This window comes from Manis pentadactyla, chromosome 1, assembly GCF_030020395.1.
Source record: "Manis pentadactyla isolate mManPen7 chromosome 1, mManPen7.hap1, whole genome shotgun sequence".
Classification (NCBI taxonomy): domain Eukaryota; kingdom Metazoa; phylum Chordata; class Mammalia; order Pholidota; family Manidae; genus Manis; species Manis pentadactyla.
Genome location: NC_080019.1, coordinates 82,113,242 through 82,132,196, shown reverse-complemented (window position 1 = coordinate 82,132,196; position 18,955 = coordinate 82,113,242). Strand labels below are relative to the sequence as shown.

The 18,955-nt window shown below is 37.4% G+C and overlaps 2 protein-coding genes across 2 annotated transcripts in view; both read left to right on the top strand.

The window, feature by feature from the left end:
• The window catches only part of ANKUB1 (ankyrin repeat and ubiquitin domain containing 1), a 30,202-nt gene extending 27,114 nt beyond the window's left edge, over positions 1–3,088 (top strand). Inside the window, exon 6 of the mRNA XM_036896413.2 lies at positions 2,665–3,088. Within this exon, the coding sequence (XP_036752308.2) occupies positions 2,665–2,794 (130 nt within the window). The 3' untranslated portion in view covers positions 2,795–3,088. The remainder of the gene's footprint in view (positions 1–2,664) is intronic.
• A 6,000-nt stretch (positions 3,089–9,088) lies between these two features.
• COMMD2 (COMM domain containing 2) lies at positions 9,089–18,867 on the top strand. Its single transcript, XM_036896390.2, has 5 exons — positions 9,089–9,239; positions 9,333–9,410; positions 10,100–10,182; positions 10,724–10,897; positions 16,437–18,867. Exons 1-5 carry the CDS (start codon positions 9,173–9,175, stop codon positions 16,632–16,634), a joined length of 600 nt encoding a protein of 199 aa, XP_036752285.1. The 5' UTR covers positions 9,089–9,172; the 3' UTR covers positions 16,635–18,867.
• The last annotated feature ends 88 nt before the right edge of the window (positions 18,868–18,955 follow it).

Below are 18,955 nucleotides of genomic sequence, written 5' to 3'. Positions count from 1 at the left end.
CACAGGCCAGAGCACTGACTGAAACCTGAGGGTACAGCCTCCCAGGCTAACTTGTCAAACAGTGCAGGCTCCAGACTTGCCCTCCGGTTGAGGGATCTTGAATTCTGTGACCCATCCAGGTGGGCAAGAACCTTATTTCGTTTATCCAAGTTTGTATCTGACACAGTACTGGCATATAGTAAGGGCTCAATGAATAGTTGTTTAATGATTGCACAGAAGCCAGGGAGAAGTGTTTATAGTTAGACCATCCATCCCTCCCCGAGCTGAGAATTTTCATGCTGAAAAGAAATGCTAGGATTTAGTCAGGTGGTTGGGATGATGGCCCAATTAATGGTTATTAATGGTTATTCATTCAACAAACATTTATAAAGCTGGAGATATAGTGGTTGGATCCAGTGGTTGGATAACTAGATACAGTGGTTGGGTAAATTGGTTTTTTCCAAGTTTTAGCACTGCAAGTCTTGTTTTACTGGGAAATCTCTGAGTCCTAAGCAACCAAGATGGCTGATCACGCCATAACATAGAGAGCAAACACAGGTACAGCCCTGCCCTTGGGAAACAAACTGTTCAGTGAGGTGTGGTGAATATTTTCAGAGGCTTCCTGAGAAAAGTGCTGTGAAGGAGAGGAACTTGGAGGGAGTGGTTCTAGGGAAGTCTGACATGGACCTTGACCTCCCTGAGAAAATGTCTGAACTGAGATTGAAAGGATGAGTAGAAATTAACCAGGTAAAGGAAGAATGAAGAGAGAGTACTCCAGGTAGAGGAAATGGCTTGTGCAAAGGCCTGTGGCTACAGTTCATGGGACATTTGTGAAACGGAAGACTGCGTTACAACAAAGAGAAAGAAGAAAGGTATGAGGTAGACATGGAGAGGTAGGCAGGGGTTCATATGAAGGATCCGGCAGTTTTAATCTAAACATGAGAGGATTGAAGGGTTTGTCTTGATCAGCTTTGGATGTTTTAAACACCACTTTGGCTACAATATAGGAGAACTAGAATGAGTTCCGTAAGTCAGAAAGGGAGAACCACAGGGGTCCAAGTGGTAGATGCACTACAAGAGTGACGCATCACGGAGATGAGCCCATGGGTTGGAGGCAAATGTAGGAAAGAAATTGATAGGAGTTGGTGGTAGATTGCATATGACAAGGAATAAGGGAGAGGGTAAATGCAGGGTACTCACAGAGTACAGATATCTACATAATATTAACTGGAAAATCTACCACTTAAAAAACAGAACTTATCACTATTACAAATATGTACAACTTGATTGTTTCATGAAAATTTATAAACAGGAACGGAAATAGTTTTCTGTAAGGGCCTTCTTTTTGTAGCTAACCTTGCCATAGTCAAGCATTAGTTGGTAGAAAATGTAACTGGTTGTCCTGTTTACTCTCCTTGAACCCTATATCCCTTCATTATCCCAAGTTAAGACAGAAAGGAGGCCTAGGAGCTTTGCTGTGTAGTCCCCCAGGCTGGAGACCATTTGATGGATGGTGAATGATTTAAGAATGCCTTCTTATATCTCAATAAAACTGGGGAAAAATTTACATGAAGGAGAAAAAAAGTTCAGTCTTTTGAGCTAATCAAAGCAGGGTGAGGTTCAGGGCTCCTTGATACCCTCAGCCACCTCTGTGGCACCACACACAGTCCGTAGTGCTCTGCTCCCACCTCCAGAGAGACACAGGCTGCTACAGGAAATCCCAGGTTTCTCAGGAGCTTGCAGATGTATTTGAAGTGGGGCATAGTGTTCAGAGAACCCAGGCAAGTACCTAACTGGTGAAAGGAACATGCTGCTGCAGCACAACAGCCCTGTTGGCCAGGGTGCTTGTTGCCCTTGCCTTCCAGAGCAACAGGAACTACGTCTGCCTCTCCTGGGTGAGTGCCAGAGACTCAGAAATGATGACTTGAGGAAAAAATGTCTACCTTCACCCACTTCCACATACTCACAGCAGGGCCTGGGCCTGGCAAAGAGGCAGGGGCTGTTAGAGAAGAAACTGATCTGACCGGGTGCCCAGCCTGACCGCCTCTCTCCAGCCCTGCTGTTTTTATTCATAGTCCTACCAGTCTGATATTTTATTAGCCCTCTATTTGTGTGTTTGTCTTTCCCTAGAATGTAAGTTCCATAAGGGTAGGGACCTTGTGTATTTTGTTCACTTTTTATATCTTCAGCACATAGAATAGTGTTTGTCATGTGATGAGATAAACTAGCCACAGCTACAAATCAACCTAAAGATTTCTTTTTTTTAAAGATTTAAAAATTTTAAAGATTTCTATCATTTCAGCTATAAATGGAGCAAGATTGGACCTCCTTATGACTCCAAGAATGAACTAGTGGTTACCAAAGGGGAGGGGTGTGGGAGGCCGGGTAGGGAGGGAGGGAGAAGGGTACTAAGGGGTATTATGTTTAGTACACATGGTGTGGGGGATTACGGGGAGAACAGTGTAGCTCAGAGAAGGCACATAGTGGATCTCTGGCAACTTGCTGCATTGATGGACAGTGACTGAATTGGGGTATGGGTGGGGACTTGATAATATGGGTAAATGTAGTAACCACATTGTTTTTTCATGTGAAACCTTCATAAGAGTGTATATCAATCATACCTGAATAAAAAATTTTAAAAAAAAGATTGGACCTCCTTATAAATTATATCTTGTTCTCTTGCAGTGCCTTTAAAGAGAAACGATGGCTTCAGCAGTTAGAAATAGCAAGAGTTCTAGCCAGAAAGAGCATCTCTAACCTGACTACCCAAGGTGGCCTGACAGCATGTGAAAATTCCCCAGAAATTATGCTTTGAAGTCATAACAACCCCAGTTTGGGCAAAGACCTGGTCAAACTGTAACTCCCAGTTCTAATGTTAACATTTCTAATAACTAATGCTATAATTTCTAGTAACAGTTCTAATGCTGCATCTCTATCAACAGGATATTCCATGTTTAACACCTGGTTTTTTGAATTCCATCACCCTAAGTGAAAATTTAGGACATTTGCTTCTGCATAAAGAGCTGAAGAAGAATTCATAAGAAACTGAGAATTGTATTCACCTACGGGCTAGGGTAATTAGGAGTACAGGAGAGAATTTTTACTGTTTCTCTTTTTTTCCTTTCCTGGGTTTAATGCTCTTTGTATTTAGTTCATAGTAAAAAATAAAATTTTTAAAGTTCTATATAAAGGAAGTACCGAGGAGAGTTACAAATACCAGCTAGTCTAGTACTGGTCTTAGATATCTTTTGAACTTCTGCTAAAACATTGCTTTCTATTACATTTTTTTAATTGAAATAATGTTTACTTCTAGTGAACTGCATAGATCTTAAGTGCAAGATTCAATGGCTTCGACAAATATAAACATTTGTGTAACCATTGTCGCAATCAAGATGTAAATACTTCCATTACCCCAGAAAGTTCCTTCAAGCTCTTATATCTAAGTCTATTCCAAGCCCCTACAGGTTGATTATTCTGATTTTTAACTCCATGCATAAAATTTCCCAAAGGAATCATATTGTTGTTCACGTTTGTGTCTGGGTTATTTTGCTCAACTTAATGCTTTGAGATTATTTACATTGCTGCATGTATCAGTAGTACATTCTTTTTTTCTCTCTATGTAGTAATATCCCCTTTTTCATACCCAATATTGGTAACTTTTTTTTGTTCTCCCTCCTTTTATTTTTGTCATGAATAGTCAGCCCTATACTGATTTTATCAATTTTACTAGTTTTTTACAGTGAGCTATTACTTTTATTAACTCTTTTTATTGTATATTTGCTTTGTAATTTATTAATTTCCTTTTTCTTTTTTGCAGTTTCTACTTCTCTTGATTAAATTCTTCATCAGTCACTTAATATTTTGGATATATTATGCTTAGTTATGGGTCCAAATCTTATAACTCCAATATCTGTACTTCCTTCATACAGGTCTTCCTTAGATCTTCTTTATTACTGTGTAGTGTTCCACATGTGGACATACCATGACCTATCTCTTCAATTGTATGTACATTTTGGTTGCCTCCAGTTTTGTGGTATTGTGAATAAAGCTGCTATGAACATATGCTTTCAATTCTTTTTGGCAAAAACATAGAAGAGGAATAATTAGTAATAGGGTAAATGTACACTTAACATAAGAAACTGCCTAACAATACTCCAAGGTGCTTTTATGATTTTACACTCTCACTAACAATGTATAAGTGTTCTGGTTGCTTCACATACTCCCCAGAATTTGGTGTCATAAGGAGTTTTGATTTTTGATTATTCTAGTGGGTTTGACATGACATCTCAGTGTGGTTTAATTTGCAATTTCCTGATGACTAATGATAGGGAATGCTTCTTCATGGGCTTATTAGCCATTTGTATGACTCCTTTTGTGAAGTGTGAAGTTCTTTCTCATTTAAAATGTTGGGTTGTTTATCTTTTAATTAGTGGTTTATGGGATTTTTTTTCCATACTCATGATACAAGTTCTCTGTTAAATATATGTATTGCAAATATTTTTCCCAGTCGGTGGCTCACTTTATCATTTCATTAATAGTGTCTTTTGAAGACTGAACATTTTTAACTTTGATGACATATAATTTATCTTTTTTTCTTTCTTTTTCCTCCCTCAGAACTTTCTGCCTACCCCAAAGCTGTGAAGATATTCTCATGTTTTCTTCTACAAGTTTCATTGTTTTAGCTTTTATGTTACATTTATAGTCTATCTGAAATATATTTGTGTGTGATGTGAAGTGAAGATTAAGATTCATTTTCTTCTCAAAATTTATCAAATTGGTCTAGCACCAACAGTTGAAAAGACTTTCCCTCATTGAATCCTTGACACCTTTGTCCAAAGTTAACTTATAATATGTGTATAGATCTATTTTCCAGACTTTCTAGTTTGTTCCATTGACCTTTTTACTTATACTAATACCACACTCTCTTAATTACTGTAGCTTAATAGTGGATCTTGAAATCCAGTAGTATGAATTCTCCAGATCTGTTCTTTTTCCAAGTTTGCTTTGGCTATTCTCAGTCTTTTGCATTTCCGCATAGATTTTTAAGTGAACTTTTCATTCTCTATAAAAAAGCCTGCTGGGATTTTGATGGCACAGAACTGATACCTTAACAATACTGAATCTTAAAACTCATGATATAGTTCTCTATCCATGGTATATGTCCTTATTTATTTAAGTCTTCCTTAAATTCTCTCATCAGTGCTTTTTAGTTTTTAGTGTAAAGGTCTTACCAATCTCTTGTTAATGTTTTTCTCTTAAATATTTCATGTTTTTTGGTGCTATCTGATAGGAAGATTTTAAAGATAGATTATGTCAGAGGCACCTAAAACCTAAAGCTCATTTTTAAAAATACCTTTAAGTTTCTAGTGAGATGTTATGAGATTAGGTCACATAGGAGGCTAATACAAAGGGAAAAATACAAAGTTGATGTTAAAGAGTTGTTTTAAGGCAGCATATGTACAGGTGCTAATTGACTGTAGAGACAGTAAGAGAGATAGAGACTGGAAGAGGGTACAGTAGAGGTTCTGGGGATGCTGGTAACAGTCTATTTCTTGATCTGGGTTAATAAGTGTTGCTCAATTTTAGAAAATTAGAAAAAGAATATTTTTTACCTGTTTCCTTTTCTGTATGCATTCTGTAATCTGATTGAAAAAGTGAATTAAAATCATGAAAAAATCTAAGGAACTAATTCATACATTCATTGCCAGTCGCAGACTCATGAGAGGGCAGTTCATGTGATGATGGGTGCCACCATGCTGTTGCCTCTTTGACAGTATGCTGAATTGAGCTGCAATTCCTTGCAAGAGATGATAATACTTTTTGTGTCATTGAAACAGCTAAGCAAATGCCTGATGCAAAAATTTGGGGGCTGAAATGCCTAAAAAGAAGAAAGGAATATGGGCAAAGAGGAAGCTGAATGAGTTGGAGGGAGATAGAAAAATGATGAAAGAATGTGAGAGGAATATTGATACGAGACCTTGTTCCCTGCCAGAATCAACTGAAAAAATGCTGAGTACTCTTTCCTCACTTTAGACCCAGGAGTAAGATAGCATGAAGTGATATTAAGATCTTATGTACTTATAATGTTATATAATTATGTATATATACAATGGTAAAGCATTTTTATTAGCAAGCAGAGGATATCATGTCATTTATTCTAAGTTTGAATCTTTAATTGCTACTTTATGCTCCCACAGCATTTTTTTTGGTATCATTAATGTACCATTACATGAGCAACATTATGGTTACTAGACTCCCCCATTATCAAGTCCCCACGACATACCTCATTACAGTCACTGTCTGTCAGCATACTGAGATGCTATAGAATCACTACTTGTCTCTGTTATACTGCCTTTCCCGTGCCCTCCCCATGACATTATGTGTGCTAATCTTAATGCCCCTTTCCCCCCCTTATTCCTTCCTTCCTACCCACCCTCCCCAGTCCCTTTCCCTTTGGTAACTGTTAGCCCATTCTTGGGTTCTGTGAGTCTGCTGCTGTTTTGTTCATTCCGTTTTTGCTTTATTCTTATACTCCACAGATGAGTGAAATCATCTGGTACTTGTCTTTCTCTGCCTGGCTTAGTTCACTGAGCATAATACCCTCTAGCTCCATCCATGTTGTTGCAAATGGTAGGATTTGTTTTCTTCTTATGGCTGAATAATATTCCATTGTGTGTATGTACCACATCTTCTTTATCCATTCATCTACTGATGGACACTTAGGTTGCTTCCATTTCTTGGCTATTGTAAATAGTGCTGCAATAAACATAGGAGGGCATATGTCTTTTTCAAATTGGGCTGCTGCATTCTTAGGGTAAATTCCTAGGAGTGAAACTCCTAGGTCAAATGGTAATTCTATTTTTGGTTTTTTGAGTAACCTCCAAACTGCTTTCCACAATGGTTGAACTAATTTACATTCCCACCAGCAGTGTAGGAGGGTTCCCCTTTCTCCACATCCTTACCAACATTTGTTGTTTGTCTTTTGTTTATTGGCCATCCTAACTGGTGTGAAGCTTCCATAACATTTTGTTCAATCATCAAGTACTAGCACTCATCACACTGCATTGAAATTTCTTGACTGTAAATTTATTGTCATCTCCTAGAAGGCAAGGACATTGTTTTATTCATCTCCAAATTGCCAAAGCATAGCACGTGCTTGAATCTTTGAAAAATTGTGTTCTAAATATTTGTTGAATTAAATGAATGGGTTCCAGGGTGATAATGCACATGGAAATCTCAATGTACACATAAAATCTGCTCTGACAAAATATAAATGCTTCAGTTTACAAACTCTTCAATTGCTTCATGCTCATCTACTGTTAGATTTTATCACTGAAATCAATTTATTAACCTGAATTTATTAATTCATCTGAGCATAAGGACAACCCTGTATGGCACAGAAGGGAAGTCATCATTTTACAAATGAAGAGACTAAATTTACAATATATAAAAACAACTGGTTGGAGACCTTATAATTAGTAAGTGTCAGAGCCAGATCTGGAATAAAAACTTTTGATTTTCTACTCAGTTAACTTCCTCTAAACAGGACATTTGGTAACAAAAAGTTGTTCTATAATTATACTAGGGAGTTTTAACTCCCAGGCTGCTCTCCCCCAGTTATATACTGGGCTTTCAGCCACTTTCTTTGGTCACCCCATTCTGCTCTCCCTATTATTCCCTTCCTTCACCTCCCTTGCCCCCACTTCAGTCCCTGATATCTCAGGAAAGAAAGGCTATGTCAGATTGGCATAATATTGTATCTATTTATAAATTTACTTCAGCGTTCCTTATTCCCTACATATGTACAGTTCTAGAAACAGGTGACAACTGTAATCTTACTGATTTCCTCTTTAATTCATGAGTTCAATACATTCTCTGACATGTGTTTGTTATATATTTGTAGAAGAATCATTTTACCTTTTCTGAAAATTAGTCTTATGTATTATTCTTGTTCTTTCTCAATAATGTAAGAATAAAGGCTTTTTCAGGAAATGATGCCATTTTTGATCTGCAACTTACAGTCTAAGAAAAAACTGGGCTCTCTCTGCAAATGCTGCTTCGAAACCTAACTAATAAGTTAAAAGGAACTCCCTTTCTTTGCCCCAGCAGAGGAAACAATTCCAATTTCAGTCAGATGTGAGGTAGAGGTAAACACAGACAGCAGAGCTGAAACACTATTCCAATTTTCATTTCTGCTCAGCAGACTTAGAGTATAGAAAGAGTTGCTTCAGTCCCTATATATAAGGATAGAAATGAAGTCTCCCTGTCTCTTCCCCCTTTTCCCTTCCACCACCCTCACCCTTACCAAGGGACTGAGATTTGGAGAGTAATATTCCTATCAAATTGCAATTCTGTAGTCTCATATTTGAACCACAGCAGATGAGAAAGGAAGGAAAGAAACCAAATTGTCACACCATCCCCAACACATTAAAAGAAGACATTGTTCTGAACCTTGCAAACACCTGTCATTGCCTTCATCGTCTTTATCCTAATCTATAATCATTCACAGAGCTTGTTATAAATCTTCAGCTTTCAGCCTACTGTGTAGAATGACGGGCTTTGGAGCAGGTGATCAACAGATCAACGCTCTCCTTCCAGCGCTATCACTGGTTTATTATGTAATCTTTGGAGCTTTGATTCTTTATCTGTGAGAAGGAGGTCACAGCTATTGAGCATATTAAATGAGATAAATCAATATAACATCTACGAAAGCTCTGACCAAACTAACAGTTCTATAAAAGTTAGTTATCAGTTGCTTGACCTGTTTCCAAATCTCTAATGGGAAAAAGAGTAATGCTACCTACCTCATAGGATTCTTATGAACTCTATGAGTTAATAAATGTGAAAACAATTCCTGACATAGTGCTTAATAAATGTTAATTATTATTATTAATAATACATTTTTATTATTAATAATAAAGGGCGTGTCAGATTTTAAATATCTTTTTCATCTTCCACAGAGAACAGACCCATGCACCCAGCAGGCTGCATCTTTCTGAGAATTTTTGCAAACGGAAGAATCATCTGACCCCAGCATACGCCGCGAGAGGAGTTTGGAGGGTAGGACGGCCATAGGCCGGAACCCAAAGCTTGGGGTCGTGAGCCGCCGGAGCCTCTTTGCGGTTGGACGCAAGCCCCGGAAGTGGAGAGGCCGGATTCCGCGCTGCCCTGTGAGGCCGGCCGCCCAGGGAAAATGCTGCTGGACCTGTCCGAGGAGCATAGGGAGCACCTGGCCTTCCTGCCGCAAGTGGACTGCACGGGTCAGGCGGCCCGGCAGCGGAGGGTGGTGGTGCGTGTCGGGAGGGGACCAGGGGGAGCGCCCGGCGCTCACGGTCTTCTGGCTTCCGTTGCAGTGGTCGCCGAGTTTGGGCGAATCGCAGTGGAGTTTCTGAGGCGAGGCTCTAACCCCAAGATCTACGAAGGAGCAGCCAGTAAGAAGGGGAGAGGCGCAGGCCCACGAGCTACACGGGGAAGTGTGGGCCATTCTCTGTCTCCTCGGAGAGGAAGGGGTTATTGCGGCTCCAAAGGTTTTATTCTCATCGTGGTGGAATACAACCAAAAGGGCTCTTAAGTCCGGTGCAAATCCTGCCACTCCCCTAAGTAGATGTGAGGTTTTAAAGTTTCCATTAAGTCGGTTTCCTCATAGGTAAAGTGGACGTAACACCATGTGCCAGGGATACTGTGATGTTTAAATGCACCAAAATGTGTGTTGCAGTTGGGTGAGCTATAAATATCATGGGAGTGGACGGTTATTATTGCTTTCTCAGATCTACTTTTGCTAAGGTATTTTTTTTTCAGCAAAAAATAATGGACAGGGGACTGTTTCTAAGAGTACCGGTCTTTGTCGAGTTCCCCTTTTAACAAGACTGAAGTAGCTGAGCTTTCAAGAGAGGGACTGAGTATCTAGTACTCGTCTCCACGGGTCTTCATTTTGTAAAGAAGGTTACATGGTGGGAAATACTGGAGGGTATTTGGCTGGGAATGGAGAGTGAACAGGAGACTATTACCAACTCATTTTTCATTGAAGTGTTTGAAAACATGGAATAATGGATAATATTTCTTCTTAAGAGTTTGAATAAAAGCGTAAGTCTCACACAATTTTTTTTTCCCTCCTTCTCAGGAAAACTCAGTGTGAGTAGTGACACTGTCCAGCATGGTGTGGAAGGATTGACATACCTCCTCACTGAAAGCTCAAAGCTCATGGTAAGGGCTTTTGTGGACTGTTTTGTATTATCCAGACCTTAATAATGTCCACTATATCCTATATCAGAGCCCTGGCATGTACCTGCTTACTTCAGTAATGTTGTTAATGGCTTATAATTAATTTAGTGAAGCCTTGCCTAAACAATATGGCTATAACATGATCTGCTGGTATGAATACCTCTTGGCTAGTATAAATTAGAATTGCCTCTAATTCTGCATGGTATTAAATCATATACCACAGTATGTATTCTAAGAGGAGGGAGAATTAAATTATTTATTCTATTTTTCTCCAATATCTGGCTTGACGGTAAATAGAGAAAACTGGGCATTTTAAGTTTTTTTTTAATAAGTCATTTAATTTACATTAATAATAAAGTATTTTTATGTATCAGAAACTCAGATTTTGGAATAGTGAGCAACAGTTGGCCTTTATAAGGAGTGTTGTTTCTTTTACTAGACAGAAAAAGGGGATATATTCTGTGTATATTTTAGTATTTACTAGACAAAGATAAATTTTGAAAATGTCTTAATTCCTTTTTAGATTTCTGAACTGGATTTCCAAGACTCTGTTTTTGTTCTGGGATTCTCTGAAGAATTGAACAAATTGTTGCTTCAGCTTTATCTGGACAACAGAAAGGAGATCAGAACCATACTGAGTGAACTGGCACCAAACCTTCCCAGCTACCACAGCCTTGAATGGCGACTAGATGTACAGGTACAGCTTTTTGCTTTGACCTGACATTGAATATAAGATTTATTTTATATACTGTCCTCAGGCTTATTGTATTCTTTAACACCTTAACCAAACTCTGGTTTGAAACTTTAGTTTTTTATTGTTCATTTTCAGACCATTACACAAGTGGTTCATTTTCTTATATTTTTAATGTGTTTACATTGGTTCAATTTGCAGAGTTTGTAAGAAATAGGTTATTTTCAAAAAGGAGATGATTATACAGATTTTTAAAGTGGTGCTTAGTTTTTTTAAAACTTTTCTGTTTAAATAACACACACATATAGAAAAGTGCACAGGACATGCAGAGCTCAATGAATTACCACATGGTGAAAACACCCATGAAGCTAACTAACACTTACCATGACCAGCGTCCCAGAAGTATCCTTGCCTCCTTTCAATTAGCTCCCCTTCCCTCCTTGCCAGAGGTAACCAGATGACCTGACTTTTAATGCATAGATTACTTTTGCCTGTTCTTTATCTTTCTGTATATGGAATGGTTTAGTAAATTTTTGTGTCTGGTGGCTTTTACATATATTATGTTTGTGAGAGCTAGTTGTTTTTAAAGCCACATAGACAACCAAAGGAGTTTTCAGACTACTGCATGTAGTGTAGCTGTTAATTGAACATTGACAGATAACTGATATTGATAAATTGACATTTATTGAATGTCAGCCATTGCTGATTAAAACTATGCTTAGTCCTTTGGGACACAACAGAAGTGTTAGACACTTTCTCAGCTGGAAAAGATGTTACCTGTAGGGATACTAGATGTTCAGATGATTATAAATATAGTTCTGGAAGGGAAAAAAGAATACCATTGTATAAATGAAGGTACAACTGTGAACTGTTTTTCAAAGAAACTATAGATTAAGTAGTTCAGTGTATGCTGGCAAGATCAAAAAAAGCTTCAACAAAAGGTGAAATTTCAGAAGGGTGAATGAAAAGAGAAAACCAGGGTAAATATTCTTGTCAGAGAAGACAGTGTAAGTTGTAAAAGGCCCACATGGATGTGGGCATGAGCCTATGAATATGTCATGTAGTGTACTTGTTCCCAACCTTGACCATAGATTGGAATGACCTGGAAGCTTTAAAAAATTCTGATGTCTGTTCTGTTTTATTGGTAAGGGGTTTGGCCTGGGCATCAGGATTTTTAAAAGCTCCCCTTTCACCCCAAGTAATTCTAATGTGCAGTAAAGTTTGTAAATCACTATAGTGAATTATTTTCCATTTGAAGGGTGATAAGGTGGTCCAAATAGGTTTTAGAAATTAGGTTAGAGGAGTTGAGTTATAACCAATGTGATGAGTGCTTGAGTAGGTATTAACACAGGATATGGTATAAACCACATAATAGGCCCCACAGGAGCAGGTACTAAGTCTTATTCACTACTGTGTCCTCAGCACAATGCCTGGCACATAATAGGTATTCAGTACTGAATACTAACAAAGGTGTGTGTGTGAGGAAGCAGTTTCTTAAACAAATTATAAAATATATATTTTACAGCTTATCCAGGGCCAGGTGGGATAGGTTCGGCAAAGACCAAGAAACAGTTCATGCTCTTGGAGACGTCATAAGCAGCAAGTCCTGTGGGGCTCATGGGGGGAGAAGATCACTGTGGTTAAGCCTTTATGTTTAGATCTTCTCATAATAACCAGCTGGAGGAGATGTGGAGATGGCCGTGTTCATGAGGTTCAACAGTAATTTATCTTGTGTATTTTTAGCTCTCTATTGTGTGGGATAAGTACTGATGTTTGGGGGTCCAACATAAGTTGATTTATTGGCTTTACTGATTTACTTTTCCTTTTTCCAGTATGAAGTTAGAAACTTATGCAATTGAGTTTTCTAAAATTAAACCCAAGTGCTAATTTACCGTGTAAAATGGGTTTGAGTAGCTTGTTATTGCAGACTGATAGTTTTAAAGTTGAGGGTATACTGAAAAAATATTGCTTCATGTGGTGAAATGTTATTTAAGGCCTGAAAAAACTACTCAGAGAACTAATTGATTCTATGAGCTCATCTGCTGAAATTATTACAAGGGATTCTAACTGACATGGATTCTTCCACTTATGGGAGGAAGATTTCTCAAATCAAGACTAGCTAAATGGCTAAGAAACTAGTAACAGGACACAGGACCTTTCATTTTTGAGTAACTGATTTGTATCATGCACCCTAGTAGTGAATGGACAGTTACCATCTAATTATTGTGCAGTTGCTTATGAGAAATAAATTAATCATCATAGTTTAGTTTCTAATAGAAGCGTTTCCCCTACTTCCTAAGTTGCCAGCATGGTTAATGCCCTTGTTAATAGCATCAATAAATTGAATGCATCTTAGGTTGATACAGGAGGATTTACCCTTAGGGCTGATCCATTTAAAGTTGCTATTATTATTATTTTTTTTAAATTTGATATCATTAATGTACAATTACTTGAACAACATTATGGTTACTAGACTCTCCCCATTATGAAGTCCCCCCCACATACCCCATTACAGTCACTGTCCATCAACATAGTAAGATACTATAGAATCATTACTTGTCTTCCCTGTATATACTGCCTTTCCCATGTCTGCCCCCCCTACATTATGTGTGCTAATCCTAATGTCCCATTTTCCCCCTTATCCCTCCCTCCCCACCCACCCTCCCCAGTCCCTTTCCCCTTGGTAACTGTTGGTCCATTCTTGGGTTCTGTGAGTCTGCTGCCATTTTGCTCCTTCAGTTTACTCCACAGATGAGTGAAATCCTTTGATAATCTTTCTCTGTCTGGCTTATTTTACTGAGCATAATACCCTCTAGCTCCATCCATGTTGTTGCAAATGGTAGGATTTGTTTTCTTCTTATGGCTGAATAATATTCCATTGTGTGTATGTACCACATCTTCTTTATCCGTTTATCTATTGATGGACACTTAGGTTGCTTCCATTTCTTGGCTATTGTAAATAGTGCTGCGATAAACATAGGAGTGCATATGTCTTTTTCAAACTGAGATGCTGCATTCTTAGGTTAAATTCCTAGGTATTTCTATTTTTAGTTTTTTGAAGAACCTCCATACTGCTTTCTGCAATGATTGAACTAGTTTACATTCCCACCAGCAGTGTAGGAGGGTTCCCCTTTCTCCACATCCTCGTCAACATTTGTTGTTGTTTGTCTTTTGTATATTGGCCATCCTAACTGGGTGAGGTGATATCTCATTGTGGTTCTAATTTGCATCTCCCTGATAATTAGCGATGTGGAGCATCTTTTCATGTGTCTGTTGGCCATCTGAATTTCTTCTTTGGAGAAGTGTCTGTTCAGCTCCTCTGCCCATTTTTTAATTGGCTTATTTGCTTTTTGTTTGTTGAGGTGTGTGAGCTCTGCTTTTATTATTTTTTACAGTGAGGGACAGCATTTCATCCCCATTAAAACATAAATGCGTATCAAGAACTTAGTGACCTACTGTTCTTTGTCCTGTAGTACTGTCATTAAGATTTCTTTTTGAGAAAAAATTAGGCCTAATTATGTCTTAGTAAGTGTTCTTAGGAATGTTATATCATCTTTATCTAGAAATTTTAAAGAATGGCATAGGTGCTTATCTGTAAAAGTTATTAATTTCGATATCATGTCTAAAAACTCAAGACTTTCAACAAAACAATTCATGGCTTAATTACACACCTAGATATATTTGGTCTCTGTCAGTGTAAAAGAAGAAAAAGAAGTATAAATAATGCCTATTTGAATGAATAAGTAGTGTTTTCAGTCACAGTTTCCAACTGTCATATCTATAATTTTCTGTACTAGAAATGGTATTTTGCCCTACAAGTACGTATTTTATGTCTAAGGACTAGCTCACCCAAAGGAATTGACCTCTTGTTTCTGAATTATTTTGAGATATTAAATTTCAACTTTGGATCAGTGTCTTGTTCTCTTCTTTCGGAAGCCCAAATCACCCAGAATTAGTTAGAAGAAGTTACTAGTCAGAATATTCTATGTTGTAGTATTAAGTTAATCCTGAAATCTAGGGTTTGGATTTATTACTCGCTTAGAAGTCTCTTCAGTTCAGTCTCTTGCCCTTTTGACTTGACTCCTATAGTTGTAGATAGCAGTCTTCTTTTCTTGTCTGGCAAGATGTTTCAGGCTCCTCTTGTACAATTCCTGTCCCAGACCTTTAATTAGCTATTACTTAAAGGAGGTCCTGGTTCTTTTAAAGGTAGAATGGTCTTGAGAGAGCACAGTCTGGTGCTGGGGTTAAATACCATCACTTCAAGTTGGTCATGGTTTCTAGTGGTTTTTTGTTTTTTGTTTTTAAATATGTCAGTAGTACTTACTTTTAGAATTTTGGAATATATCCTACAAACAGAGGATTATATTTATTTGGTTTAAAGAATAATAATAAAACAAGAACCCATTGCCAAGGTTAAGAAATAGAACAAAGCCAGTACCCTGGAAGCACCAGTGCCTTCCTCTAATTTCAAGCCCTTCTCAGTCCCCTGGAGGTAACCATTATCGTGATTTTCCTGTTAATCTTTTCTTTAGAGGTTTTTTTAACACACAATTTTTCACTAAACTACATTTTTTAGATTTTTGTGTATTTTTTTATGCAACTTGCTTTTTGATTGACCATTTTCTTTTTAGATTCATCCGTGACAATATATGTTACTTTCTTTTTGTTGCCATTTAGTAAGCATTTCATTGTATGACTACTCAGTTTATCCATTCACTGTTATAGTATATTTGAGATGTTCCTAATTTTTGACTCTTAGAAACCAGTACTATTATGAATGTGTGTGTATGTGTAAGAAGTTAAGGTATATACCTAGGACTGGAATTGCTGGTATTGTATACTGTTTTTTCAAATGATTCTTTCATCACTCTCACCAGCAGTGGATGAGTTCTCATTACTGTCACTTGTGGGGCACCATATGGACAGGTTTTATTTCTCACCAGTCTGATATGTGTAAAACACTCTTGAGGTTTCGTTGGCCATTTTCCTGATTTCTAATAAAGTTGAACCCATCTTCCTATGATTATCTATTTGTGCTGCTTTTGTGAAATGCTCCCTTAGGTAAACCAGTACCCTGGAAGCACCAGTGCCTTCCTCTAATTTCTTACACATCCTTCTCTGGGTCTTGTGTTTTGTGGAGTTTTCTTCTTATTAAGTCAGAGCAGTTTTTCAGGCATTCTGGATACTAACTTTTTTTTGGTTATATGTGTTACAAAATATCTTCTTTCAGTTTTTAGCTTTGTTTTCCACCATATTTAGGTGTCCTTTGAAGAAAATTTAGTCATTTTAATGTAGTTCAGTTTACCAGTTTTTCCTTTATTGTTTGTACCTTTTATATCATATTTAAGAAATACTTCCCTGCTGTAAGATTGTATATATACTCTCATTTCTTTTTTCTTTCCAAAGGCTTTTAAGTTTACTTTCCATTTTGAAGTCTGATTCATCTGAATTTGATTTTTTTTATGGTATGAAGTAATTATGAATATTACATATTTTTTCAGCATGACTACTAAATAGTTATCATGTTCTTCCATTTAAAATCAAGCTTGCAAGCAGAAGCCTCAGGCAACAGATAAAACCATCAGTGACTATAAAATTACACCTTAATCAGAATGGAGGGCACACCACCAAAGTCCTGCAGACAGACCCGGCCACCCTGCTCCATTTGGTTCAGCAACTGGAACAAGCCCTGGAGGAGATGAAAACGAGCCACTGCAGGAGAGTCGTGCGCAGCATCAAGTAGTCCCAATTTTAAGGTTTTATTCCTTTTGGGCCACTTGTGAATTAATGATATGTAGCAGTTACTTTCAAAATTATTTTTTTATCAGTTGATGGTGATAAATACATTTGGATTCCATGAAATTTCTTTTCCATGATAAGGTATTGCAGTCTTGCTCAAAAGCTAAAGTAAAGTTGCTTTCCTGGTGCTAAATGTGGTTGGCTTCTTGACAAATTAAGATGTATTTTGTATTTTAAATGTGTAAATAGGATTGAATCAAGTGAATCTGTACTGTTCATATCTTCTGTATATACGAATGACCATCCTTTTTTTAGTACTTATTTTGGCTGCTTAACATTATTATTTTTCTTCTTATCGACCAAAGTTTGAAAATCAAATTCACAATGTAGTATTATTGGTATTCAGAATATTTATAGACAGTTCAATGTTTTTGACCTTTAAAAGTACCCTATAATGTTAATAATCATGGAATAGTTGGAAGTAAACATGAATTTTTAAAAAATACTGTATTGTTTAGGCAGTTCATGCATTTTTCTTTGTATATGAAGATAACAGGTACTTACCATGTTGCAAGTTTGAGTTGTCATGGCTAATCAGCTGAAATAGCACTGAAATTTAGGTGATCATGTATTTTATCAAGGAGTACTTTTTTTTCACGAGTACCCAAATCATCTAAGAGACATGCTGTCTTTTACATTTATAAACAGTAGATGCTGGAGTAATACAATCAGTTCTTAATTATCTGTATATAAATTACAGTCATTTTTTATAATTTTGTTTGAATAAAGTATAAAGAGGGCAAAGAGAGGCCATGTTTACTACATTCTAAGCAAATAGCCCTTCTTCCTTACAAACTCAACTATTGTGTTGTTTTGTTTCTTAGTAGGTAACTCTAAGCTATCAGCCTGAAAAACTAAAATGCTGATGCATCAGGTCAACCTGATAGAGAGCAGGAAACATGGGAGACAAGAAACTTAAGGTGTAGCAGACTTAGGGAGAAAAATCGTATGAAAGAAATGGAAATGGGGCTTCAGTCTTAAATATATAACTAGGGTCTTACTCTGAGATTTTCATCCCCATGAAGCAATCCAGGAAAGCCTTTAGGGCCATCAGACTCCAGGCTCTCTCCATGCTTGGCTTCCTAAGAATTAGAGGTTTTCAGGTCAGAGTGACATGTTTCTCCTTTCTAAAGAGAGCCTAGTAGGGAACAGGCCAGTGGAAAAAAAAAGCACAATTGAAATTACCATCCATTGTTCTCCTGCAGGCATCTGAGCCACCCTTTTCTATAGATAAATGTTCTTCAGTTACAAAATAACTATACTATTAAATATTAGCAAACTGAAAATCAAGTAATTTTTAATTATCATGATAACTTGATTAATAAAGCTTTCATATTCACCTTACAAACAAAAGGAAACTTTATATATTATATGGGATAGTAGCATTTATCTTTGGGTTTTAAAACGACAGACTTGCCAAGCTTCTATGATAAAAATAGCTCTGTGAGGCTTTTGGTCCACATTTGGTGGCAGATAAGCAGGGCTAACCCCAGCCAAGATTGAAGTAATAGCCCTGTGTCTCCTCAGGGCCATCTTTCTTCTACCTCTGTATCCACTCTTCTTATCCCAGTCAAGTCAAGAAAGCATGTATTAGTCTTTTTCTATTTGTATCAAACTCCCCTGACCACCTTTGTACTCCCTATTCCTTCTGATGTTCTGCCTTCACCTTCTTGGGCCATGGTGAGTTGGGAGCAGTCTCCTAACTTCTTTTTGAACCTAAGGGTTCACCTTGTGGTGCAGGTCATTAAATGAGCCTCTTCCTTTTCTCATTTAAACATTTCGTACCCATATGGACTCCTCTGCCTCCTGTTTGTTTCATGGCACATTTGATTTCTGTATAGCTTGTATGTGACATACTTCCTGCAGATGTAATCACGTTCCACCCTGCGTATGACCAGGTTTCCTGACGCTGGGCAATGTGCCTTTCCATCTATAGCTATCTAAATTTTTATTTAAACGTTTGGATTGCCATAATGGGGAAGTACAGAGAAAGTGATTTTATTCCCTTAAAGTAAAAAGGCACGTCAGGAATACAAATACCTGCATTAATGTACTTTGAAACTTAGCTTCTACTCAGCTTGTTGCCATTTTTCAGCCCAAGCAACTTTTCGTAAGGTGAATTTTCATTTATGGTGTAATTCTTATTTGTTGCCATTAGAAATATTGCTAATTATGTACCATCAGAGTGGAGGACCATGCTCTTCTATTGTGCTTAAACCTAAATTGAGGCTTTTTCATTGTGAAGATAAGTTTTCATTTTCCTCT

Bases quoted from the DNA above. Each gene is read 5' to 3' on its own strand.
- COMMD2 (XM_036896390.2), top strand. From the start codon at position 9,173: ATGCTGCTGGACCTGTCCGAGGAGCATAGGGAGCACCTGGCCTTCCTG. The intron at 9,240-9,332 runs GTCAGGCGGCCC...CTTCCGTTGCAG, and splicing joins GCCGCAAGTGGACTGCACGG to TGGTCGCCGAGTTTGGGCGA. The intron at 9,411-10,099 runs GTAAGAAGGGGA...CCTCCTTCTCAG, and splicing joins GATCTACGAAGGAGCAGCCA to GAAAACTCAGTGTGAGTAGT.